Here is a 23,878-nt window from a genome sequence, read left to right on the forward strand (position 1 = left end):
AAATATCAAGGAAGCCGGCATGGAGAATTAACTAATAAGTAGGACTAACTCCGGGGGAACGGAGCTGGCCGTTTAGCGATCAATGTAGGAACTCACCGTAGCGTTAATGAGAATAGACTTTATTACCTAGGAAGTAATGACTGCGTATCTTTATGCCTTAAACTTATGAGTAAGGAAAATAACGATTCGGGGTGACGCCCGAATCCTCACTGCTAATGTGAGACGAATTTTTGAGCGGGTAAAGGTCGCCCCTAAGGTGACCCGCCTACTTTGCGGGATGCCTGGGTGCCGCGATCTGCCCGTCCCCCTTAGCGCCCCAAAAGCAGACGAGGTGGGGGGTTGGAGTGGGGTTTCACGGCGTGGGTTTTCCGCGGCGGCGGCGGCCGGGGTCACGCCCACTGCGTCCCGTCTCCCGCCCGCGGACGTGCGCTGCGCGCGTGCTCGGTGCAGGGTCCGCGGCCGCTCGCCCTGCTGCCGGGAGCCGGGACGAGGTCCGCTTCGGGGGTTTCTAGGTTGTTGACTTGCAGAGGGGCCGGCGATGCGCCCGGGAAAGCGGCAGCAGCCGCCCGGCGCGTGGGCCCCGCGCACGCAGGCGACTCCGAGGAGGCTCCCAGTCCAGCCTGACCCAGCCCCGGCCAGCGATGGAAGGCCTCTCCCCCGCCGTCTCTGCCCTTCAAGTGCGTAAAGGGACAGGAATCCTCGGGCGTGCGCTTTTGCACACCTCCCAGTTATCACGCGGAAAAGGCTCTGAGTGCCGGAGGGAGAGCAGCCCCGGGATGGCGGGCACTCGGGCGGGGACTCAGGGCGCTCCAGCAGCGTCCCAGACATTCCTGGGCGGAGCCCGGGTGGACACAGGACGTTTCTCCCGGGTGTGAGCAGTGGGAACTTCCAGCAGGGCCTCTGCGTCTGCACGTAGCCGCAGTGGCCCAGGAGCTGCGGCCTGGAGGCTCCTGACCCCAGTGGCGCCTGGGGGGCCTGGCCTCGCCTAGACCCATCCCCGCCCCCGCCGCCACGGCCGAGGCCTGCGATCCCAGGCTGAGTGCTGGGCACTGAGGAGCCCTGCGCTGCCCTGGAACGTGGCGACCCCCCCCCTCCCCCGTTGCAGGCACCAGGCCCGCCTTCCTAGGAACTCCCGTGCCCCTGGGGGCCCTGGGCCTCCCCCATAGCCATCTGCACTGGCTTCTTGGAGCTGCTCCTAGCGTATTCCACAAGCCTGTTCCAACCCCAAGGCCTGGGCACTCCCGTTTGCCACCCACCCCAGCAAGGCCAGAGCCTGCCCGCCATGTCCCCACCCTGGGATTTCCTGCTGCCCAGTTCCAGGAGCAGACCTGATGCTCACCCCTCACCCGATTCACCACCTTACAGACGAGGACCCGCTGGAGTCCCGGGGCACGGGTGTGTGTGGGGGGGTGGGGGTGGGGCGATGGCTGCACCTGCTGTGCCCGCAGCCCCCACAGCCCCGCCTCCAGCACGCGGGGCGCTCCCTCCCCGGGGAGCAGCCCAGGGCCTTGGTGTGTCCTGTGTGGAGGAGGGAAGAACCCATCCTTGGGGGCCACAGTCTGTGTGGGAGTGGGGCAGGGGTCGCAGCGGAACACCGGGGCTTTCCGACTCCAGCGCGGATCCTGGGGTGGGGGTGAGGACGGCCACAGCCACTCAAAGCGCGGTCAGAAACAGCCAGGGCCGGGGTCTCCAACAAGCCCGGCCCGCCCCACCCCGGCCCAGCACCCAGAGAGTCTCACGTTTCGTTTCTGCTTGTTTATAAATGACTGGAAAAGGCGACGCGAGAGGCTAACAGCTGTTGTCTAAAGGCGAGGCCGAGGCGTGGGTCCCTGGGCCCAGAGGCACTGCTCGGACTGGCCCAGGCTGGGCGGGCGCCGGAGGCCAGCGACACAGGGGCTGCGGTGCTGCCGCCAAGGTGGCGGGGCCCCCAACCCACGCGGGGCCGCCGCGCGCTCCCCTCCCCCGCCCAGCACCCGCCTGTCACCCCAGCCTCCTCCCTAGTGTAGGGGCAGGTGCTGCGGCGGGCAGGGGCGGCGGGCCAGGGTCCAGGGCAGCCCGGGCCCGCGTGTGCTGCTTCTGCAGGTGTGCGCGGGCCGGCGGGGCTCGGTGCTGCGTGGCGAGGGGTCACGTGCGGGTGTGTCCTCGCTGACAACCAGTGGGGGCCGGGAGGACTCCTTCCTGGAGTGGCCGGCGGCGGCCCAGCCCACACGCGGCGCCCCTCCCGGGGGCTGCCTCGGCTGCTGACCACCGGGACACGGGCAGACCAGGCTGAACCCGAGGCCCAGCGAGAGGCGCGGCCGAGGGGGACGGCAGGGCGGGCGGCGCGTGGTGGGCGCGCGCGGCCTCAGAAGGCGAAGCAGCGCTCCTTGGCGTGGCCCACGCGCTCCAGGTTGGGCAGGCAGGCGAACTGGATCATGGGCGGGGGCCCGCACATCAGCACCAGCGGCTCGTCCTCGGGGGGCGGCAGGTGGTCCCGGATCATCTCCTGGTTCACGAAGCCCTGGCTGTAGTCCCAGGCTGCGGGGAGAGATGGGGTGAGGCACTGCCCACGACCCTGCACGGAGGCCACGCACACGCCCTTCCCCTGCCCAGCCCGCCTCTGTGTGGCCTCTCACGTGGCCCTCGGGCAGTGGTTCCTGAGCCCATTTAACAGATGTGCACACCGAGGCCAAGACTCCACCATCTGGGCCCAGCCCCGGCTGGCCGGGGCGACGTCATGTCCCGCTGCGGGCCCACTGACTCCGCCCACACCCAGTGCGGGGGGGCACTGACTCCGCCCACACCCAGTGCGGGGGGGCACTGACTCCGCCCACACCCAGTGGTGGGGGTTGGGGGGCACTGACTCCGCCCACACCCAGGGCGCGCAGCGTCCGCTGCAGGGTATACGCGAGATGAACAGTGAACTGGAGACGCGTGCCCCAGCACACGGTCCGCGAGCCCGGAAAGGCAGGTCCAGGACCCCCGCCATGGCCCAGCCCCCCGCCGGACCCGCCTGCCTCCCTCCCGCACACACAGTGCCGCTGTCTCCAGGCTGGCCACCTTCTACCTCCTCAGGCTACAGTGCCCCAAGGCTGGAAGGGCTGCGGGTTCACCAGGGACCCTCAGGGACCGGCCGGCTAGGAGACCCCCAGCCAGCGAGCGGTGGGTCAGCAGGACTGGAACGCAGGAGAACGGGGGCCCGGCGGCAGCAGAGCGAGGGAGGGCCGGCGGAGACCCACCCGGCCCCCCTGCACCTCGGTTCCGCGTGTGCACCTGCAGCCCGAGCCCCGCCCACCCTAGGGCAGGGAGGCCCCCGCTGTCAAGGGCGCCTCGCGACCACCGGCTGAGCCGCGGGACGTAGGCTTAGGTTTGCCAGCCCTCCCGGAGGTTCCCCGTGCTCGGGGTCTGACACGTGCTGGTGCCTCCCCAGGGACCCCTGCACCCGGGAACAGGCAGGCCAGCCGCACGCCACCACCTCCATGCCTCCTGGCCAGGGAGCCCCCGGCCGCCTCCTGACCCCACGAGGACCCCAGCCCTGCCAGCGGGAGATGACGGCAGCGCAGACCCTGCGGCACGGCCTCAGCCGGGAGCCGCGCTGGTCAGAGGTAGCAGGGGTTCGGGGGGGGGGGGGGCAGGGAGCAGGGCTACAGAGGGGCGGGGCTGGGGCTCCCTCCAGTCCTGAACGCCAGGCTCTCCGTCTGACCTCTCTCTTCTCTGTTACCTGAAAGAGCCCTCGGCACCGACAGACGCTGCCACGGAGCCCCAGGTGCGGAGGGCTGGCCCAGGCCACGGCACCTTGCCTGACGGATGACACACACACCCCACCACGCCGACCCTACGAGGCCCCAGCTGGCCTCGGGATGATGGAGAGAACTAGGCTGGGCCGGGGGTCCTCTCCATCTCACAGAAACGGTGAGCTAAGTGGCTGACCGCGTTTCCCTTTTCACCCTGGCTGCTAGGAAGCTCAGAGTGGTAGGCAGGGCCTATCCACGGCAAGTGTGCTTCACGGTCCACGTTTTGTAGACACCATTCTTCACTCACACAGGGGGTCTGTAAGCCCCCCAAATCCCTGTGGGAACAAGGGGAGGGATATGGACAGACAGCTACAGCTGGGCAACGGAGCGGAAAGTTCTGTTAAAAACTGCACCGGAGGGCTGGTGCGGTGGTGCAGCAGGCAGCCGCCGCCTGCAGGGCCAGCATCCTGTACAGCGCTGGTTCGAGTCCCGGCTGCTCCACTTCCCATCCAGCTCCCTGCTAAGGCCTGGGAAGCAGCAGGGGGTGGCCTGGGACCCTGAACCCACATGGGAGCCTCTCCTCTGTGACTCTTCCAAGTAATAAAAGCAAGCCCGCGTGGGAGGAGCCGCGCCCGGCCTGCGTGGGAGGAGCCGCGCCGGCCCCGCGTGGGAGGAGCCGCGCCCGGACTTTCAGATCCGGCCCTCTGTCTCAGACGCAGGCTGCGGGGGCTCCCGGCGGCCCCCGTTCCCACACGGACCCCCAAGGGCCGGCTGGCTGGCCTGCTACCGTTTCCTCTTCAGCCTCTACTCCGGCCTCACCTGACGCGGCAGCAGCGCCTCAGCTAGTCCCGAACCGGGTCACGGAGCGGGAAGAAACAGGAAGACGCTAGCAGCCCGCTCGCCCCGCTCTTCTCTCTTGCCGGGGTGGGCTGCGTTACCAAAGGCCACCAGCAGGGGTCACCATCCCCGCCTTGCCGGACAACAGGGAGGGGCTGCTCCCGGGGCAGGGATGGGGCTGGGGGGGACACAGGAGCCGACCCTGGGTGACCTCTCAGAACTCCAGTAGAGACACTGAGCCGATTCCATGCCCCCCTTGAATTTCACGTAGCTGACAGGCAGAGAGCGCTCCCACCTAACCACCGGCTCACCCCTCAAAGGCCTGCAACGGCCCAGGGACCAAAGCCAGGAGCCAGGGCCAGTCTGAGTCCCGCGTGGACGGCAGGCGCCCAGCTCCGTGAGCCATCGCCTGCTGTTTCCCAGGGTGCACCACGGCAGGCAGCTGGGGCTGGGACGGGGCGCGGGTGCTACAACGTGGGTGCAGGCATCCTGATCAGGTCACAGCTGCCAGGCCAACGGCTGCCCCCACCTCCCGCTGCCGCTGAGACGGGGCACAGCACACATCCCTTTCCTGGGGGGCATCTGGCCCGCCATGAGACACTACTGGGGGGTGGCAGCCGGGACGAGTCCAGGGTACCCCCGCGCAGAGCCGGCTCCACGCACGGCCAGGACACGGGGCCCAGGTGTGCCCAGCCTCCAGCGCTTAGAAATTCCCCTGCGGCGCTGCCCCCGGCCACCCCGACAGCCGCTGCCTCGGCTCAGGGGGACACCACGCCCTGTACCTCGATCCCGGGCGCTCCCACGGAAGCCTGCACAGCCGCCGTCTCACGGCACCCACACCACAGGGGCAGGGCCTCAGCTCGGGCGCGAGCCTGTCAGGGCCCGGGGCCGCCCTCCCGCGCTCCTCTACAACTCACTGGCCACGCCGCCATCCCCGAGCACGGGGCACGGGCACCTAGGGTGCAGCCCCGCCTCGGGTCCCACGGCCGCAGGCAAAGCGCCTGGCCGTGCCCCAGCTGGGGCGGAGGGGGGTCCCGGCCCCAGGGCCCCCCAGCTGTGTACCTCAGGGCAGACTTCCCCATTCCCCTGCGGGCGCCCAGGTCACCTGGCGCGAGCCCCCACGGCCGCTCTCACCTTCGGGGGCTTTGTCCACCGTGTACCAGAGCTTGAAGCGCGCGGAGTGCTGGCTCCTCAGCTCCTCCAGCTCGGGCCGCAGCAGGATGTCCTTCTCGGTCTGCAGGGACGGGCGGGGCCGGCGGTCAGGAGGCTCACGTGCCCCCAGCGGGGCTGCCGGGGGAGACGGGCCTGCACCCCGCCACGGGGACGGGAAGAGGTGGGAGAGGGCGGCCAGCACAGGGCTTGGGCCCCTGCCACCCACGCGGGGACCCCGAGGCTGGACTCCCTCTGCCTGAAGGAATGCAGTTTTTTTTATAAAGATTTATCTATGGGAGCCGGCTGTGGCGCAGCGGGTTAGCACCCTGGTCTGAAGCACCGGCATCCCATGTGGGCACCAGTTCGAGTCCCGGCTGCTCCACTTCTGATCCAGCTCTCTGCTGTGGCCTAGGAAAGCAGTAGAAGATGGCCCAGGTTCTTGGGCCCCTGCACCCACGTGGGAGACCAGGAAGAAGCTCCTGGCTCCTGGCTTTGGGTCAGTGCAGCTCGCTCGCTCTCTCTCTCTCTGCCTCTCCTCTGTGTAACTCTTTCAAATAAATAAATAAATCTTTAAAAAAAAGATTTATTTATTTACTTGAAGGTCAGAGTTAGAGAAAAAAGGAACGACAGAGAGAGAGGTCGTCCATCTGCTGGTTCACTCTCCAAATGGTCGCAACAGCCAGGGCGGGGCCAGGAGCCGGGAGCTTCCTCCGGGTCTCCCCACCCCGCAGGAGCAGGTCTCCCGCGGGGCTCCCGAGCCCGCTTTCTCATCCTCTCGTGACCAGGCAGGGCCTGCTGTCTCTGAAGCCCCGTGGTTCGGGCTCCCACTCCTCAGCCCCGTCGAGGCGTCCTTGGCCGTGTGCTCTGTCTCCCGGTTTTGCGTCATGTTCTCCTGTGAACTCCCGCTAGGAATTCCAGCGTCACTTCAGCAAGATCGGACACGCGGACACTCCGGGTCCCCGGGCCGACGACAAGCTGCGACGTGTCACTGCTCTGCAGGCCACTCTCTCGTCCTTCTCAGAGCCCACCCAGCGCCTCGCCTGGCCCGGCCCGGGGGCCCCCGCAGCTCTGGGAGGTGAAGTCCTTCTCTCTGGAGGCCGCAGCTGTGGCGCAGCAGGTTAAGCCACCAGGCCAGCTCCCTGCCAATGCGCCCGGGAAGGCAGTGGAGTGCGTGGGCCCCTGCACCCGTGTGGGAGACCCCGATGGAGCTCAGGCTGCTGGCTTCCGCCTGCCCAGTCCCAGTCGTTTTGGCCTCGCAGCGTGTGAAGCAGCGGTGGACGGCCGGTCCCTCTCCCCGTCGCCCTCTCTGACACGCTGCCTTCCTCTTCAGTCTCCTCCGCCGGGCCACGGTGGGTCTCGGCCTCAGCGCTCATCTCGTGCCGTGAAGTGGCGGCCGCTGGCTCCCCCGTGACGCGGGAGGAAGAGGGGGGGCTGTGACCCCCAGGACGGGGCCCCGTCTGAGAGCCAGTGCAGCGGTCACTGAGGAAGGCTGGGGGCAGTGGCTGGAGGGAGTGGCTCCCAGCGTGACCAGGGGACCCTCCAGGGTGCCCGCGAGGCAGAGCTGCCATCTGCACTTTTCACTCTGGGTCCCCTATAGCTTCGGGCTCTCTCTCCCCACCCCAGGGCCTGGTCAAGGCCAGCCTGGGTGGCCCTGGGGAAGCCCCTGCGGCTGTGCGGGGTCCAAGGCCCCACTGCGCTCAGCTCTACCACAGGTGGTCGGTACAAAGCTTGGGCCAAAACCCGGGACAAGCGGAACTGAACCCCACCGCGGAGGGCATCCCCTGTACCACAGGCACAGCCAACCAGCTCCTTCCAGGAGAGGAGCGGAGCCCAGGGAGGGGCAGCGATTTGCCCAAGGCCACAGAGCAGGCCAGGGCAGGCAGGCGGAGGGCCAGGAGTCATGCAGGGCTCGAAGCCCACCCCAGCGCCCTGCGGCCCAGGGCTCTCAGCACCGCACGTGCAACTCGGGCCCCTCCAGCTCCAGGCCAAGCCCGGGCCTGTGTCTTCCCAGGCTCGGTGGCTTCCAAGCTCTGCCCCGGTGAAGGGAGCCCTCGGGCCTGGAGGAAGCAGCTCCGGGTGGGGGTGCTCGGGCACGCCAAGTTCTGGGTTCCGAGCCCTGGTCCCCGCCTGGCTGCGGGCACACTTACGGCATCTCCAGGGGACCCACTGACCTGGTTGGCAAAGAGCAGGTGGCACACGGTGTGGTCATCGGGGTCCTTCATGATGGCGCGGATCACCTGCAGCATTGGGGTGATGCCTGGAAAACAGCCAGGGACCCCCGTGCGCTGAGCACCTGCCGCGTGTGCGCAGGCGGGCGCCAGGGGCCCGGGGGCGGAGGTGCCGGGCCAGCTGAGCCTAGGCCCTGACCCCGAGCGTCAGCCCTCACGACCTGTGCCTCACCCCACCCAGCCCTGGCCTCAAGCTCCACCTACAACACCCCCGTGAGAGGCTGCGGGCCCACCTACCGGTCCCTCCTGCGATCATGCCGACGGACTTCACCGTCCTGACGACAGGGCTGGACTTCTTGTCGGGACGGATGGCGAACTTGCCTGGGGGAAGAAGAAGGGTGAGGCCTGGGGTCCCACGGGCGGGAGGACGGGCTCCCACTGGACGTAGGGGCAGCCGTTGGACAGACCCCACCAGCCAGGGAGACAGGGTGGAGGGGACGCTGGGGCCCAGAGAGGCCCCGACACGGGCCCCACTGCGGACGGGCACTCCCGCCCGGGCCTTGCTTGTTTGTCCTCAGACTCTGGGCAAGCCAGGGCTGGTCCCAACCGGACACGGAGCCCGCACGGCCAAGCGCCCCTGTGCAGGGGCAGCCGCAGTTCTGGAGAGACAGAGCACACTCACCCCCACCCCCACAACGCAGCTCCCCGGCGATGGGGCCCCCCGTCACCTTTGCCCTGGTAGACCAGCAGCCCGTTGGGGCCCCTGAACTCAATGGTGTCTCCAATCTGCATGTTTTCCAGGTACTGGGACATCTTCCCTCCAGCGGGAAACTTGGGATGTGTGTCCTTGAAGTAAACCTGCAAGACGCAGCCACGCTCAGCCCCCAGTGCCAGGGGCTGCGGCTGCAGGGGAGGTGCCCTCGGGGTGCCCCCACTCCCCGACCAAAACTTCCTGCCCCCCAGGAGTCTGCTCCACCCGGCACAAGGGAGCCCTGAGACCGGGCCGTGGGAGCCTCCACCTGCCACGCCGGCCCCCACGTCAGAGCGCTGGTTCAAGTCCAGGGGCGGCCCCCACGTCAGAGCGCTGGTTCAAGTCCAGGGGCTCTGTCTCCAATCTGACTCCTGCTAAAACGCCTGGGAAGGCAGCAGTGGAGGGCCTGAATATCTGGGGTCCTGTCACCCGCACGGGGGGCCTGGATGGAATTCTGGGCTCCTGGCCTTGGCCTGGCCCGGCCCCGGCTGTCACGGGCATCTGGAGAATGAACCAGGGGAGGCGAGATTTCTCTCCCCGTAACTCTTTCAAATAAATAAATAGATCTTATAAAAGACAAAATAAATTAAAAAAATTTTAACAACAAAACCAGAAACAGCGACCGGGCAGCGGGGGACGCAGGCCCCATCTGAGGCCTCCCTGTGGCGCCCCAGCCCCGCCGAGCCCTGCAGGGCCCACCTTGACAACGAGGTCCACGAAGCCCTTGTCGTCGTCGCTGGAGACGGGCGTGTAGGGCCGGATGACCAGGCTGCCATCGATTCGAGCCGACAGGTAGATGTGCTGGCCTGCGGGGGGGGGGAAGCATCGCTCTGGGCCAGGGGCTACCTTGCAGGGGACAGCTCCGGCAGCCACCCCACAGCCCCGCCCCACGCCCCGCCTCTCCTCCCCCATGGGGATTCCCTTCCCATCCCAGCCAGCAGTGTCCACACCCCTGCCCCTGCACCCCCCCCCCAGGCCCAGGACAGCTATCACCTCCTCCCTGAAGCCTTCCTGCCAGGCCCCCTGCAGGGGTGGGCAGGACTTACCGATGGGGAGGCCCAGGATGTGCTGGGGCGAGGGCAGTGCGAAGCGGAAGCGCCGGGTGTCGTGGTTGATCACCTGCAGGGAGGCCGGAGCTGCTGCATGGCACCCCAGCGGCACCCCCCACACGGAGCCCACCATCTCTGCCCAGCGATGCAGACCCCACACATGGACGTCCACACTGGGTCAAGCCCACGGAAAATCCCAGGCGCTGGAGGGAGCAATCCCCCGACCATCAGCTGGGACAGCAGGAGGAACCCGGGGACTGGCCAGGCAACGGAGAGGCTGCACGTGCCCGGGCCAGGCCAGGATGGATGGGGGGTCCAGGAGCCCCTGTACTTACAAGGCCGAGGCTGGGCTGTGACGGGGCAGCCCCCAGTGCCCGGGAAGTACTGAGCCCAAAGCCAAGCCTTCACCCTGCATGGGGTGGGCACCTGGGCGGGGCCAAGGACAAAGCAGGCCTTCAGCCACAGCCAGGAAGTACCATGCAGCGAGAGCTAGCCAGAGCTGACACCAGACCCCAGTGCCCTGCCTGCCAACCAGGGCTCCAGGAGGCCCCTTGGGGTCGCCCGTGCACTCAGAGTGGCCGGGAGTGAGGCAGGCGGCAGCTGAGCCCGTTGTGCCCACGTGCACTGGTGGCAACAGAAGGCCACGGCCACAGCCACGTTGGCAAGAAACCTCTCAACTCAGCCCAGGAAGAGCTCCCCAACCCCCAGAAGTACCCAGCACAGGGCGGGGGTCCCAGGACAGATCCCGTGGCTGCAGCATGGGGCGCGAGGCTGATGCCCGGCACCACCCAGGAAGCAGGCTGTGTAGCCAGCTGGCCGCTGCGCCCCAGAAGCCTTTGCGCTCAGGGAAGAGGGGGTCCCACAGGTCAAGGGCCACGCCCACAAGCTGGCCCACTTCTGGAGGAGGAACGGAAATGTGGGCGACACAATAAGGACCGCTCGGGGCAGCCTCGGGCAGGGCAGCCTACAGGGCACAGCGGAAAGAACCAAGCCCACGGCCGGGCACGGACGCAGGACGTCTGTCACGCGTCCAGCTGAAGGGCACCTCCCTGTGATGGAATGCTAGGCAGTCGGCAAAAACACGAAGCAGCCCTGCGTTAAACACGCATTGTGTGGCTAAACTGAAAAAACAAATCAACAAAAATAAAAAAGGAAAAAGAAAGAACCAAAGTGCGCACACAGCTGCCCCTCCCCCCAGGGCGCGTGCACGAGACACTCAGACAGACGCTCGGACAGATGCTCGGACAGATGCTCGGACAGGCTGCGCGGGACACTCCCCACCCAGGACCTGCGAGGCGGCACTGGCAAGCCCACTGCACTTCAGGGATTAAAACAAGAGAAACGGGCCGGCGCTGTAACACAGCAGGTTAACGCCCTGGCCTGAAGCACCGGCATCCCACATGGGTGCTGGTTCGAGTCCCGGCTGCTCCACTTTCCATCCAGCTCTCTGCTGTGGCCCGGGAAAGCAGCAGAAGATGGCCCCAGTCCTTGGGCCCTGCACCTGTGTGGGAGGAAGCTCCTGGCTCCTGATCGGGGCAGCTCTGGCCATTGCAGCCATCTGGGGAGTGAACCAGCAGCTGGAAGATCTCTCTTTCTCTCTGCCTCTCCTCTCTCTGTGTAACTCTTTCAAATAAATAAATAAATCTTAAAAAAAAAAAAAAAAAGAAACGAATGTTGAAACAAGGTTTTCAGGCCTCCTGTGCAGCAGGTTAAGCCACCCCCGAGTGGGAGCGCCTGGGGCGGGGGCCCCTGGGACGGGGGGGGGGCGCCTGGGGTGGGGGCGCCTGGGGTGGGGGCGCCTGGGGTGGGGGCGCCTGGGGTGGGGGCGCCTGGGGTGGGGGCCTCGCCCTCCTCTTCAGACCAGCTTCCTGCAAGTGCACCTGGAGGCAGCAAGTGACGGCCTAAACACCTGGGTCCCTGACGCCCCCGCGGGCCACCCGGAGGCAGTTCCTGGGCCCACGTGGGAGACCGGAGGCGGTTCCTGGGCCCACGTGGGCAACCCGGAGGCAGTCCCTGGGCCCACGTGGGAGACCCAGAGGCAGTCCCTGGGCCCACGTGGGCAACCCGGAGGCAGTCCCTGGGCCCACGTGGGAGACCCAGAGGCAGTCCCTGGGCCCACGTGGGCAACCTGGGTGGAGTCCCTGGGCCCACGCGGGCGACCCGGAGGCAGTCCCTGGGCCCACGCGGGAGACCCGGAGACAGTCCCTGGGCCCACGCGGGAGACCCGGAGGCAGTCCCTGGGCCCACGCGGGAGACCCGGAGGCAGTCCCTGGGCCCACGTGGGCGACCCGGAGGCAGTCCCTGGGCCCACGCGGGCGACCCGGAGGCAGTCCCTGGGCCCACGCGGGAGACCCGGAGGCAGTCCCTGGGCCCACGTGGGCAACCTGGGTGGAGTTCCTGGGCCCACGCGGGAGACCCGGAGGCAGTCCCTGGGCCCACGCGGGAGACCCGGAGACAGTCCCTGGGCCCACGCGGGAGACCCGGAGGCAGTCCCTGGGCCCACGTGGGCAACCTGGGTGGAGTTCCTGGGCCCACGCGGGAGACCCGGAGGCAGTCCCTGGGCCCACGCGGGAGACCCGGAGGCAGTCCCTGGGCCCACGCGGGAGACCCGGAGGCAGTCCCTGGGCCCACGTGGGCAACCTGGGTGGAGTTCCTGGGCCCACGCGGGAGACCCGGAGGCAGTTCCTGGGCCCACGCGGGAGACCCGGAGGCAGTCCCTGGGCCCACGTGGGAGACCCGGAGGCAGTCCCTGGGCCCACGTGGGAGACCCGGAGGCAGTCCCTGGGCCCACGCGGGAGACCTGGAGGCAGTCCCTGGGCCCACGTGGGCGACCCGGAGGCAGTCCCTGGGCCCACGTGGGAGACCCAGAGGCAGTTCCTGGGTCTTGGTTTAGCCGTTGGAGGAGTGAACTAGCTGATGGACGGTAGGTATCTTTCTCTTCTCTATTTGTACGTGGGTGACAGGGAAGCAGGAAGCTGGACTAGGGAGCCGGAGCCAGGACTCGACCCAGGCGGCTAGACACGGGACATGGGCATCCTGGTGGTGTCCTCACTGCCCCGGGCGTGTGTCACTTCTCTTGGGTTTCCGGCTCATCCATGAACCCCAGGACAACTCCACACATGTGCCCCATCAGCCATGGGGAGCCACGGGCCCTGCCGCCAAGACCAGAAACGCGCGGGACACGGGCCAGACCTGCCGCCACAGGCCAGGGGTGAGGCCAGGCCCCGGGGCAGCAGACTTTCTCTGCTCCGTGACTCAGTGCTCCCTGCCACACCCCGCTGGAGGAAGCCGGGGTGGCCAGGAATAGAACGGGGGGGGGGGGCGGCTTCGTGGAGGGAGAGCGCCCAAGTGAGGGCGCAGCGAGGGAGCCCGGGGCCAGTTCTGACTCAGGGGCTCTGACTCAGGGCTGGAGCCTGGGAAAGCAAACTGCCAAGTGGGAGGAACCACACCGGGGGAGCAGGGCGCACACACACACACAGGCAGAGGCTGGCCAGCCCGAGCAGAGAAGCCCCTGGCCTCAAGGACCTGGGCCCCCAGCCTCTCCCCACTTCCCGGGGGCCCGTCTACTCTGCCGTCCCTGGGACAGTCAGCGCAGTTCAGAGAATGTTGTGTGGTCAGACAGCCCTGGGTCCGGGTGCCTCGGCCACGGCCCGGTGGGGTGCTGACAGGGCGGGGGCACCCACCTCCTTGTCCACGAGCCGCAGCGGGTACTTGACGTCCGGGCTCTCGAGGGTGATGGCCGGTTTGGAGCGCTGGAAGAGCTTCATGAGCAGGCCGTAGAGGAACCAGACTGGGGACAGCGCCACTTGGCCCAGCTGGAAGGATGGGGTAGGCCCGGCGGTCAGCTCCAGAGCCCCCCCCCCAGGCACCTCCCGGCACAGCCCCCCCCCCACTCCCGGCACAGCCCCCCCCCCCCATCCAAAGAACCTCAGTATCCCTTCTAGCGCTTGCCGGCAGGAGCCACAAAAGCCAAACCCCTGCCACCGTGAGAATAAGTTCTTGGAAAAGCTCCACTTCCCCGAGGCACAGGTGCAAACGCAAGCATGCACCGGGCACGTGGCCCCTGTCGCTCGGCTGCCAGGACGCCCAGGGTAAAACCATCCTGAGGACTCTGCATCCGCGCCCTTTCTCCTCTTCCTCCCGAGAGTCCACTTCCCGGTCCTAAGTGACGTCCAGTTCTAGAAGTTCCATTTAGACAAAGCACGAACAACCCAGCTCAGGATCTGAGAGGCCTGACAAATGGCTCTGCTCTGAACTCAGTCCCTTGGGGCTGCAGGGGGGAGGCTCCGTCCCCCACCCCACCCCATCCCCCTGCATGCCAGGGAACACACCAGTGAGGTGAGGGTGGACCGTGCCAGTTCTCCCGCATGAGGGTCACGGGGGTTCTGCACTTGGGTCTGGGGGCATCCGGCGCTCTGCCCCTCACCGCCTGTGTGACTGGGCAGGTCACTTCCTCTCGGGACGGGAGCACTAGCATTCCACGCTCTGCCCCCCAAGGCCAGTTTTGCCCAGGCACCAGCACCCACGGCATGCCAACCTCAGGGGCTCCACCCGGCGACGGCCCTGTGAGCCCACTTCTCCCACGAGGGCAGCAGCTCACTCCCGGCCGTGTCAACCGCTCACTGCCCACACCCTGTCCCCGCAGCTCAGCCTCACACACACCCCAAGAGGTGGCCTGGGTGGTTTTAGACGTGGAAAACGCAGGTCCCACAGCCAGAGCCCCTGCTCAGGGTTAGCAGACAGGCCCGGGCCGCCCCTGCGGCTCCTCCCCAGGCTGTGTGTGCACGGCAGAGGGGTGGTGAGGACCGGGAAGGAGCCAGGAGAGCTTGCCAAGGGCCGGCCCCGCACCCGCAGCAGCCCCTGGCCAGTCCAGCTTCTCTGGACAACGGGGACCTGGCAGCCAGCGAGAAGGCCTCAAGATGCCCCCATGCCCGGGGGTGACCAGGGGGAGGCAGCAGCCACCGAGCACCTAACGCCCTGTGAGGGCCCACAGCTGTCCCGGTGGTCATGTGACCGTGACCCCTACCCCCCAGGACACACGGAGGGACGTTCTCCAGGAACACTGGCCAGGACTCGCCCGCCAGAGAACTGCCGCGGTGGGGGCTGGCGCTGTGGCTCAGCAGCTTAGCACTGGCTTCCCACCGGGTGCTGGGTCCAGTCCCGCTGCTCCACTTCCGATCCAGCTCCCTGGGAAAGCGCCTGGGAAAGCAGCTGAGGGTGGACCAAGCGCTTGGGCCCCTGCACCCACGCGGGAGTCTCGGAGGAAGCCCCTGGTTTCAGCCTGGCCCAGCCCAGCTGGCCATCGGGGGAGTAAGCTAGCAGACGGAAGCTCTGGGGCTGCCTCAGAAAAAGAAAGAAACACACACAGAGAGAAAGCAACATCTGCCCAGAACCTGTGTGCCTGCCTTATTTGGAAAAAGTATCTTTTTTTTTTTTTTTTTAAGATTTGTTTATTTATTGAAAGGCAGAGATACAGAGAGAAAGAGGCAGAGGCAGAGAGAGGGTCTTCCATCCACTGGTTCACTCCCTAAAACAGCCGCAACAGCCACAGCTGGGCCAGGCTGAAGCCAGGAGCCAGGAGCTTCTTCCGGGTCTCCCACACGGGTGCAGGGGCCCAAGCACCTGGGCCATCTTCCGCTGCTTTCCTAGGCCACAGCAGAGAGCTGGATCGGGAGTGGAGCAGCCGGGACCAGAACCAGTGCCCAGACGGGATGCCGGTGGTGCAGGCGGCAGCCTAACCTACACCACAGCGCCGGCCCCAAGGGAAGAGCGTCTTTGCAGACATCACTTTACGTGGATCCTGAGATCAGCCGCGCGGGCTCTAAACCCCTCAGAGAGGCGGCCACGGGCAGACGGGGCAGAGGGGGCGATGCAGCCAGGGCCCCCCAGCTCCCAGGGAGGACGGCGCTGTGGGCGCCGGTGTCAGCGCGGTGAAGGCACAGGGCTGCTGCGTCCAGCTGCCGGGAAACCAACACGGAGGCCGAGGACCCAGGGCCGAGTGTCCCCTGCGGCTGAGGCCAGATCGCTGTCGGCACAGTGCCGGGCGGCAGCGCAGCCCCGCTCCCCCCACCTGACAGCTCTCCATGGCCTGCGAAAGGACGTCCTTGTTCTCGGGAGCGAGACGGTAGTCGGGGCGGGCAGACACACACACACACACACACACACACGTCTAGAGAGAGAAATACCGCAGACGCTGGCCCCCGGGACGCACGGTGCAGGGCAAGGGCTCTTGCACATCGTCCCGGCCCACCGCACCTCTGCCGTTATCCAGAATTAGAAGGCGGAGCCTGCATTCGGGGTTCAGGGCCGCTGAGCACAGCAGGGCACGCGTGCACTTGCTCTCCAGCCGGCCTGCTCACTGGCCCTCCCAGTGCACCTCCCTGATGTCAGTCCTCCCAGCACAAGACCGTGTGTCCCCCTCCCGTGACCTGCAGGCTCCCCTTTGCACCATGGCTGCCAGGAAGCTCAGAACCTCGCTTAGAGGCCTGGCTACTTCCTCCGTGGGGTCTCCCGTGGGCAGCACGGATCTCTCTCTATTGAGGGCCAGCTGAGACGCCTCTCACCTCACAGGGCCCAACCCCAACACCCCTCCCCTTCCTGGAGGCCCTGCCAGGGCTCCCACCACTTGGGGAGGGTGCCCCAGGTGAGCCTCTAGGCCCAGCCCGCCCCGGCAGGGAGATGAGAAGGAGGGTCTGTAACCTGAGACGTGGAGGCTTCTCCCGCCCCCTTCCTGGGGCCACAGCAACACAGCTGGCATCCCCCAGGGAAGGAGGGGCAGAGGCCCAGGCTCCCAAACCGGCCGGGCGGCTTCAGGTGGCCTGGCTGCAGTGGGGCCCAGGGCGAAATGCAGCTCTCCCAGGCGAGGCCTCGCCAGAGCCTTAGGAGGGTGCAGGTGCCTGGCCCACGCCTGCCCCGCCCGCACTGAGACGTGCCTCCCACGCCAGGGCTCATCGGTCCTGGCGAGCCGCTGTGGACACTGGGGTCAGAGGCTGGGTTTGCGTCCCCGCTCAGGACCTCAGGCAGTCATGTTGGGCCGGCGAGGAGGGCAGCTGAGGCTGTGAAAGTGACCTTGCACGGGCACTGCTCCCAGGCGGTGGGTGCAGGAGACAGGCCCAGAGAGGGTGAGCAACTTGCCCCAGGTCACCAAAGCCAGGCTCCCAGTGTCACCAAGGATCCGGTCAGCCCTGTTCTCGGACAGTTAAGTGGCCTGGCAGCCATACAACCAACGGAGGCGGGGCTGGGGGGGCCGTCCAGTCCCAGGCCCCCTCTTCCCGAGCTGTGTCCCGGGACAGGCCCCCTCTCTGTGCCTAGTCACAGCCCCTGCAGCCTGCCCCTTGCCCCAGCTGCCCACAGGCGGCCCCCCTCCTCAGACACCCACCGTGGCTCCCCACTGCCTGCCTTCAGCCTCATCTCCCAGTCCTTTGCTCCCCCACACTGAGTCCATCTGGCTTCGGGCCCTGCAAACACTCATTTCTACCTGAAATGGCCGTACGCATCCAATCGGCAAACTCCTACTCGCCCTTCAGAGCCCAGCCCTGAGGGCCCCTCACCCCTGGGAACTCCTGGGAGGGGGAGGACGTAAAAGAAGCCATGAGCACGGAACCAGCTCAGGGAGAGGCTGCGTGAAGTCACACTCAGGAAATCCGCACCGCTGGGACCTTGGGAACAAACTCAGGACACCCAGGGGCGGCTGTGCTGGGTGCTCCCTGCAGCTGTGTAAGTGCTGAGCCAAATTTAGTAACGCAGGACCTCCTTCCCCCACTTCCTCCCCGGGAGGGCCCTGCGGGGGGGCGGGTTCTGCACTGTTTCCCACCTGGTGTCGCTCACCAGAACCAGCGCCTGGGAAAGACGCGTGAGCAGTGGTCCCTGGGCCTGGCCCCTGCCCCGTACAGCCCTTGTACCCCTGCCAGGCACTGGCCCCGGGGCTGGGAAGGGTGACGCCAGCTGACCCCGGCGTGGAAGGCCAGGGCCTGTGTGTCTCCTCGCTGCCCTATCCCAAGTACTCAGCACAGGGAGTGGCCAACGAGCGCTTGTGGAATGCATTAGTGAAGGGACAACAAGGAGTCCCACTTCCCAGCCTCTCCCTGGCTCTTTGTCTGGAAGTTTCCAGAACCAGGGCGCGAGCCCAGACTCCACCCAGGCAACGGCAGGCACAGCCCATCCTGTTTGCCTCAGGAGACCACTGCCCGCGGGGCTCGGCCCTGCAGGAGCGCCCCCCAGCACTGCCTCCCCACCTGTTAACCCCGCACAGGACACGCCTGCCTCTGGCCCCAGCCAAGGATCCTGCCACCAGTGTCCGAGGTCTGCCCCGGCCGCAGGGGCCACGTGAGCAAACCCGCACTGCCCGCGGGCCCACGGCCGGGCAGGCGCTGTCACCCTCCCTCGTGAGGTGCACACCTGAGCTGGGAGGAACAGGTGGGCATTTCAGCCGCAGAAACTCCTGCCTGGGGAAGCAGCTGCGGGCAGATCATCACTGTCCATCAGCCGGGCAGTCCGCACACCTCGGTGGGCACTCCGGTGTCCGCTGCAGAGGACACGGGCCAGGAGACCCCCACCCTGCGGAGCGCGAGCCCGTAGGGGAGGCAGACGCAGCAGAGAAGAGGGGGTGCCGGCCAGGGGCAGTGCAGGGCCAGGGCTTTGTCGCCACGGGGGTGGGGGCACGCTCTGTTCCCACGGACGTGAGAAGGGGGCGGTGGGGGTGCGCTCTGTTCCCACTGACGTGAGAAGGGGGCGGGGGCGCGCTCTGTTCCCACCAACGCGAGGTGGACCCGGGTCTGCTTCCCAGCCCCCACTCCGTCCACGGCACCAGCCCCACCCCTACAGCAGCGGGTCAAGTAAACAGGAGGCAGATGGCTGAGGCCAGACCCTGCCCAGCTTCTCCTCGGCTGTGCCGCACACACACACAGCTGCCTCCCAGTCCCCGACCTGACGCCCACAGCCTCGCTTTGCCTCTAACACAGCCGGGGGGAGGCACACAGGTGCCACTGTCCCAAGACGCCCAACTCACCCACCATGGCCGAGAGAGCCTGGCCTTACCGCCCACCCACACCACACCCCGCCCAGCTGCTCAGCCCTGGAACTCCCCCCTGGGAATAGGGCACCCGACGTGCCGGGGCCGGGTCTGGGGTAGGCAGAGAGCCCAGTCCTGCCCGCACGCCAGCTCCCTCACCTCAGGCTCTGCTCACCTGCCGGCCACCCGCCCACTGCTGTCCCTCCAGGATCTGAGCGACCACTTCCCTCCTGCTCCCCACTCCAAGTGGCAGGAAGTGGGAGGGAGTGGAGGAAGTTCTGCAGCGGGGTGGGGGTGGGGGGTCCCAGCTGGTCTAGGAACAATGGGGGGGCCAGGAGGGGGGCAGGTGGGCAGCCCAAGTGCTCTCTCCACTCACCACAGGGAGGCTGGGTCCTGCTTCTCGGGGGCAGGGGTCCCCCCAGGGGACAGTGGGAACACCTCGCGGACGTCACCTGCGGCACTGGTCTGTCAGGGCTGGGAGGCAGGGGAGCCACAGTCCGGAATGGAGGCCAAACCCCAACGCTCTCCCCAGGCGACTGGCAGACTCCGGGCCTGCGCCCCAAAGTGTGGGCAGAGCCTCCTGCAGGGCCTGCACAGCCCAGATAAGATCCCTGGTGCCCAGGTCCCCGGCGAGCCCCCGTGCCGGGAGCCCCGCTCAGGGCGTGTCGCGGGCATGTGGCACCAAGCCCGGATTCCCCGGAGGATTTGGGAGGAAGAGGCAGTTCCTGCCCAGGTCTCTTGACGGGCCTGTCTTTTTAAAGGTTTATTTATTTGAAAGTCAGAGGCACACACACACAGAACACACATACACACACATCTTCCACCTGCTGGTTCACTCCCCAGATGGCCACACAACCAGGGCTGAGCCAGGCCAAAGCCAGGAGCCAGGAGCTTCATCCGGGTCTCCCGCGTGGTGGCAGAAGCCCAAGCACCTGGGCCATCTTCCACCGCCTTCCCAGGAGCATTAGCAAGGAGCCAGATTGGAAGCAGGGCAGCTGGGACTTTAAAAAGCCAGGGCTCAGGGCTGGCGCTGCCGCACAGTGGGCTAACACCCTGGCCTGGAGCACTGGATTCTGTCCTGGTTGCTCCTCTTCCAGGCCAGCTCTCTGCTGTGGCCCGGGAGTGCAGTGGAGGATGGCCCAAGTGCTTGGGCCCTGCACCCGCATGGGAGACCAGGAGAAGCACCTGGCTCCTGGCTTCAGATCAGCGCAGCGCCAGCCATGGCGGCCATTTGCGGAGCGAACCAACGGAAGGAAGACCTTTCTCTCTGTCTCTCTCACTGTCTATAACTCTACCAAATAAATTAAAAAGAAAAAAAAGAAAAACAACCAGGGCTCTACCCCTCACAGGAGACTACGAGCGGGTTCAGCCAGGGGACAGGTGACAATGCAGCCAACACCAGCCACAGGTGGAAGCAGCGCTGGGTGGGGGGACTGTAAACAGTGGAGGAGGAAGGCGGATTCTGGGGAAGCGGCCGCTGGGAAAGGCTGCCCTTTATCTGAACGCTCCCCAGAGTCCCGGGCTCACCACATTTTAGGAACAAACGCCCTTTTGCTTGGCTCCCCAAGGAGAAGGCTCCTGGCGCAGGAGTGGAGGGGGAGGGCACCAGGCCAGTACCGCCCACGCATGGCTCAGGTGGGGGCGGGGCATGCCCTCTGCAGCCACAGCCTCAGGAGTCCATCTGAGGCACAGCCCTTACCCCCCCACCCCCCACCCCGCCCCCTCCGCACAGCCTTTGTTTTTAAGAACTCAGAGGGAGCTGGCGCTGTGGTGTAGTGGGTAGGGCAGCTGCCTGCAGTGCCAGCATCCCTTATGGGCACCGGATCAAGTCCTGGCTGCTCCACTTCCGATCCAGTTTTCTGCTGTGGCCTGGGAAAGCCGTGGAGGATGGGCCAGGTGCTTGGGCACCTGCACCCACATGGGAGACCCAGGGGAGGCTCCTGGCTTTGGATCACCTCTCTCTCTCTCTCTCTCTCTCTCTCTCTGCCTCTCCTCTTTCTGTGTAACTCTGACTTTCAAATAAGTAAATAAATCTTAAAGAAAGTGAGAGAGAAAGAAAGAGAGAGAGAAATCCGAGAGGAAGTGGCCTGGGAAGGGCATGAAGCCCTGGGCCAACCGGGGAGACGGCAGCCGGCGGTGGACTTTGGAGCCCAGGGCCCAGGCTCCCTTGGAGCTGTGGGCCAGCGGCCATGTCTGAGCGGCACTTTTCATCCGACAGCCTGGCCTCCCACCTGCTGAGGTCAACAGCACGGCTTCCCTGGGACAAGGGCATGGCCGGAGCTGGTGCCTGACCCGTTGCGGCCACGAGGGATCACACTGCTGCTCAAAGTCAGACCCTCCGATGGGGCGGGCGGGCGGGCGGCCTGGGGTTAAGACACCTTCGTCCCACCACGGAGCTGAGGGTCCAGGCCCCAGCCCCTGACTAACGCAGACCCTGGGAGGCAGCGGTGCCTGCTCGAATGACTGGGTCCCCTCTGCCCAGGCAGGGCTCTGGACTGAGCTGCCCGCTGCTGGTGTTGGCCACAGCCCAGCCCCAGACCCGGCAAGCGGGCAGGCAGGCATGTGGCGCGGGAACCGGCAGACGAGAGCGAGAGTCTGTCTTCTCTCTGCCTCTCAAATAAACACTTAAAAAGATTATTTATTTATTTGTGTGAGAGGTAGAGCTACAGGCAGAGGCAGAGAGAGAGAAGTCTCCCATCCGCCGGTTCACTCCCCAGATGGCCGCAATGGCCAGAGCACTGCGCCGGTCCGAAGCCAGGAGCCAGGAGCTTCCTCCTGGTCTCCCCTGGGGTGCAGGGCCCAAGCACTTGGGCCATCCTCCACTGCCTTCCCGGGCCACAGCAGAGAGCTGGATCAGAAGTGGAGCAACCAGGACTCGAACCAGCACCTGTATGGGATGCCGGCACTGCAGAGGGGCTTAGCCCACTACACCAGAGCCCTGGCCCCTAAATACGGTGTTTGTAACAAACCTGTGATCCAGTGCCACACACATTCACAGAACGTACACTCTGACACACATGCTCCTAGTCACTCACACGGACACACGTATGTGCACACATGCGTTCACACACACACACACACCCAGGTGACTCTAGAACGCTCCGGAAGTGTGTGGATTCTGAGCCTGAGACCTCTATCACCTCGTCTCTCGGTGCCCTCTGGCAGGACCTTCTGCGCGTGCCCTCCGATGGTCACTGTACACCACACCTGCTCTGTCACGCCCACACGCACACACACGCACCTGCTCCGTCACACCCACCCGCACACACACTGCACACGCACACCTGCTGTCACACCCACCCGCACACACTGCACACACACACCTGCTCCGTCACGCCCACCCGCACACACACTGCACATGCACACCTGCTCCGTCACGCCCACACGCACACACACTGCACACACACACCTGATCCGTCACGCCCACCCGCGCACACACTGCACAGACACACCTGCTCTGTCACGCCCACCCGCACACACACTGCACACGCACACCTGCTGTCACACCCACCCACACACACACTGCACAGACACACCTGCTCTGTCACGCCCACCCGCACGCACACTGCACACGCACACCTGCTGTCACCCACCTGCACACACGCACACACACACTGCACACGCACACCTGCTCCGTCACACCCACCCGCACACACACACGCACACTGCACACGCACACCTGCTCCGTCACGCCCACCCGCACTCACACCCCCGGACACCCGCAGCCACGCGCCACGCTCACCCTCACACCCGGGCGGTGCCAGGGAGGCCCCGCGGGCGCCGGAACCACAACCACAGCCTGGCCGCGCCCCTCGAGGCCGGAGGCCGGTGCCGGCCACAGCCAGCCGGTGAGTCACCGCCCCTCCGTCGCGCCAGGGCGGGTCGGGGCGCGGCCGGGGCAGGGGTCCCGCGCCTGGGCCCCGGCCCGGCGGTCGCGCAAGGCCGAGGGTCAGGGCCGCGCAGCCCCCCGCGCCGCCCCGCACGCCCGGCCCTGCGCCGGCGGCCCCGGCCCGCCTACCGTGCTGAGCTGGGCCCCCATGGTGCCGACGCGTTCGCTCCTCCGCCGCCTCCGCCGCCACTGCCGGCCGCCGCCCCGGGCCACGCCCCACGCCGCGTCACCTCGGAGGAGGGGCGGGGCCGGGGCGGGGCCGGGGCGGGGCGGAGCGACGGGCGCGACCTCCGGCGCACGTGGCGGCGCGCGCGGCGGCGGGGCTGCTTTGCGGCCGCGGCGTGTCCTGGGGCCGCGCGCGGGGCGGAAGCAAGATGGCGCCCTCGCGGCGGTCCCCGGAGCCAGACCCCGAGGTCCCGGCCTCGGAGCGCGGCGGGCCCCAGCTCGCAGCCCCGAGCGCGGTGCCGGCCTCCCGGGCCTCCCGGGCCTGCCTGTGCCCCGCGTGCAGGGCTCCGAACGCGTGGCCCCTGCCGCCTCGGGGCCCGCTCTGGCTCACCGTAGGGGTGCCAGGTCAAGGGGCCCCTCCACTCGGGCCGCCCATTGCCTCGTAGGTGGAGTGGCCCCTGCGTTCCCACTGGGCTCCCTGAGGGCACCCCGCAGACTGGCGGGACCTCTCCCGCGTGCCTGGACCCGAGCACCGAGGACGCAAGCGCTGAGACGTGGACACCCGCTCTGCCCTCCTGGAAGGTCCGAGCTGCCGCCGTGGGCTGCGGGTGCTCCGAGCGCGGACAGAGGAGACACGGGTGCTCTACCGACAGTCTGTGGTACTGTGCACGCGGGCTGCTACTGACAGTCTGTGGTACTGTGCATGCGGGCTCTACCGACAGTCTGTGGTACTGTGCACACGGCCTCTACTGACAGTCTGTGGTACTGTGCACACGGCCTCTACTGACAGTCTGCGGTACTGTGCACACGGCCTCTACTGACAGTCTGTGGTACTGTGCACATGGCCTCTACTGACAGTCTGCGGTACTGTGCACGCGGCCTCTACTGACAGTCTGTGGTACTGTGCACGCGGGCTCTGCCGACAGTCTGCGGTACTGTGCACACGGGCTCTACCGACAGTCTGTGGTACTGTGCACGCGGGCTCTGCTGACAGTCTGCGGTACTGTGCACACGGCCTCTACTGACAGTCTGCGGTACTGTGCACGCGGGCTCTGCCGACAGTCTGTGGTACTGTGCACGCGGGCTCTGCCGACAGTCTGTGGTACTGTGCACGCGGGCTCTGCTGACAGTCTGTGGTACTGTG

At 66.8% G+C, this 23,878-nt stretch overlaps 1 protein-coding gene, 1 long non-coding RNA gene and 1 other non-coding gene across 7 annotated transcripts; 2 read left to right on the top strand and 1 right to left on the bottom strand.

Annotated features, from left to right (window-relative positions):
* The first annotated feature begins 152 nt into the window (after nucleotides 1-152).
* Nucleotides 153-302, top strand: LOC127487694 (U12 minor spliceosomal RNA). Its single transcript, XR_007914748.1, has one exon. It is a non-coding gene; the product is annotated as a U12 minor spliceosomal RNA (small nuclear RNA).
* Nucleotides 165-7,867, top strand: LOC127487687 (uncharacterized). 2 transcript variants are annotated; one of them, XR_016216359.1, is made up of 3 exons: nucleotides 165-677; nucleotides 3,410-3,891; nucleotides 6,612-7,867. It is a non-coding gene; the product is annotated as an uncharacterized LOC127487687 (long non-coding RNA). The 2 variants fall into 2 exon arrangements; XR_011380313.2 differs by lacking the exon at nucleotides 6,612-7,867 and having other exon boundaries at nucleotides 3,410-3,584; nucleotides 3,708-5,677.
* Nucleotides 1,741-22,760, bottom strand: CYB5R3 (cytochrome b5 reductase 3). 4 transcript variants are annotated; one of them, XM_051834062.3, is made up of 9 exons: nucleotides 22,699-22,760; nucleotides 13,354-13,485; nucleotides 9,668-9,740; nucleotides 9,321-9,427; nucleotides 8,599-8,728; nucleotides 8,168-8,251; nucleotides 7,874-7,959; nucleotides 5,685-5,784; nucleotides 1,741-2,517 (listed from the first exon to the last, which is right to left on the bottom strand). In XM_051834062.3, exons 1-9 carry the CDS (start codon nucleotides 22,717-22,719, stop codon nucleotides 2,345-2,347), a joined length of 906 nt encoding a protein of 301 aa, XP_051690022.3. In that variant the 5' UTR covers nucleotides 22,720-22,760; the 3' UTR covers nucleotides 1,741-2,344. The 4 variants fall into 4 exon arrangements, with proteins under 4 accessions (XP_051690022.3, XP_051690023.1, XP_051690024.1 ...); XM_051834063.3 differs by lacking the exon at nucleotides 22,699-22,760 and adding an exon at nucleotides 19,057-19,300; XM_051834064.3 differs by lacking the exon at nucleotides 22,699-22,760 and adding an exon at nucleotides 18,856-18,952.
* Nucleotides 22,761-23,878: the final 1,118 nt, after the last annotated feature.

This window comes from Oryctolagus cuniculus, chromosome 11 (genome assembly GCF_051225735.1).
Source record: "Oryctolagus cuniculus isolate XC-2025 breed Fujian yellow rabbit chromosome 11, ASM5122573v1, whole genome shotgun sequence".
Classification (NCBI taxonomy): domain Eukaryota; kingdom Metazoa; phylum Chordata; class Mammalia; order Lagomorpha; family Leporidae; genus Oryctolagus; species Oryctolagus cuniculus.

Coding starts and splice junctions, on each gene's coding strand:
- CYB5R3 (XM_051834062.3), bottom strand. CDS start 22,719: ATGGGGGCCCAGCTCAGCACG. Junction 9,741..13,353: donor TGCGGCTCGTGGACAAGGAG/GTGGGTGCCCCC, acceptor GCCTCCCTGCAG/GTGATCAACCACGACACCCG. Junction 9,428..9,667: donor CATCCTGGGCCTCCCCATCG/GTAAGTCCTGCC, acceptor CCCCCCCCGCAG/GCCAGCACATCTACCTGTCG.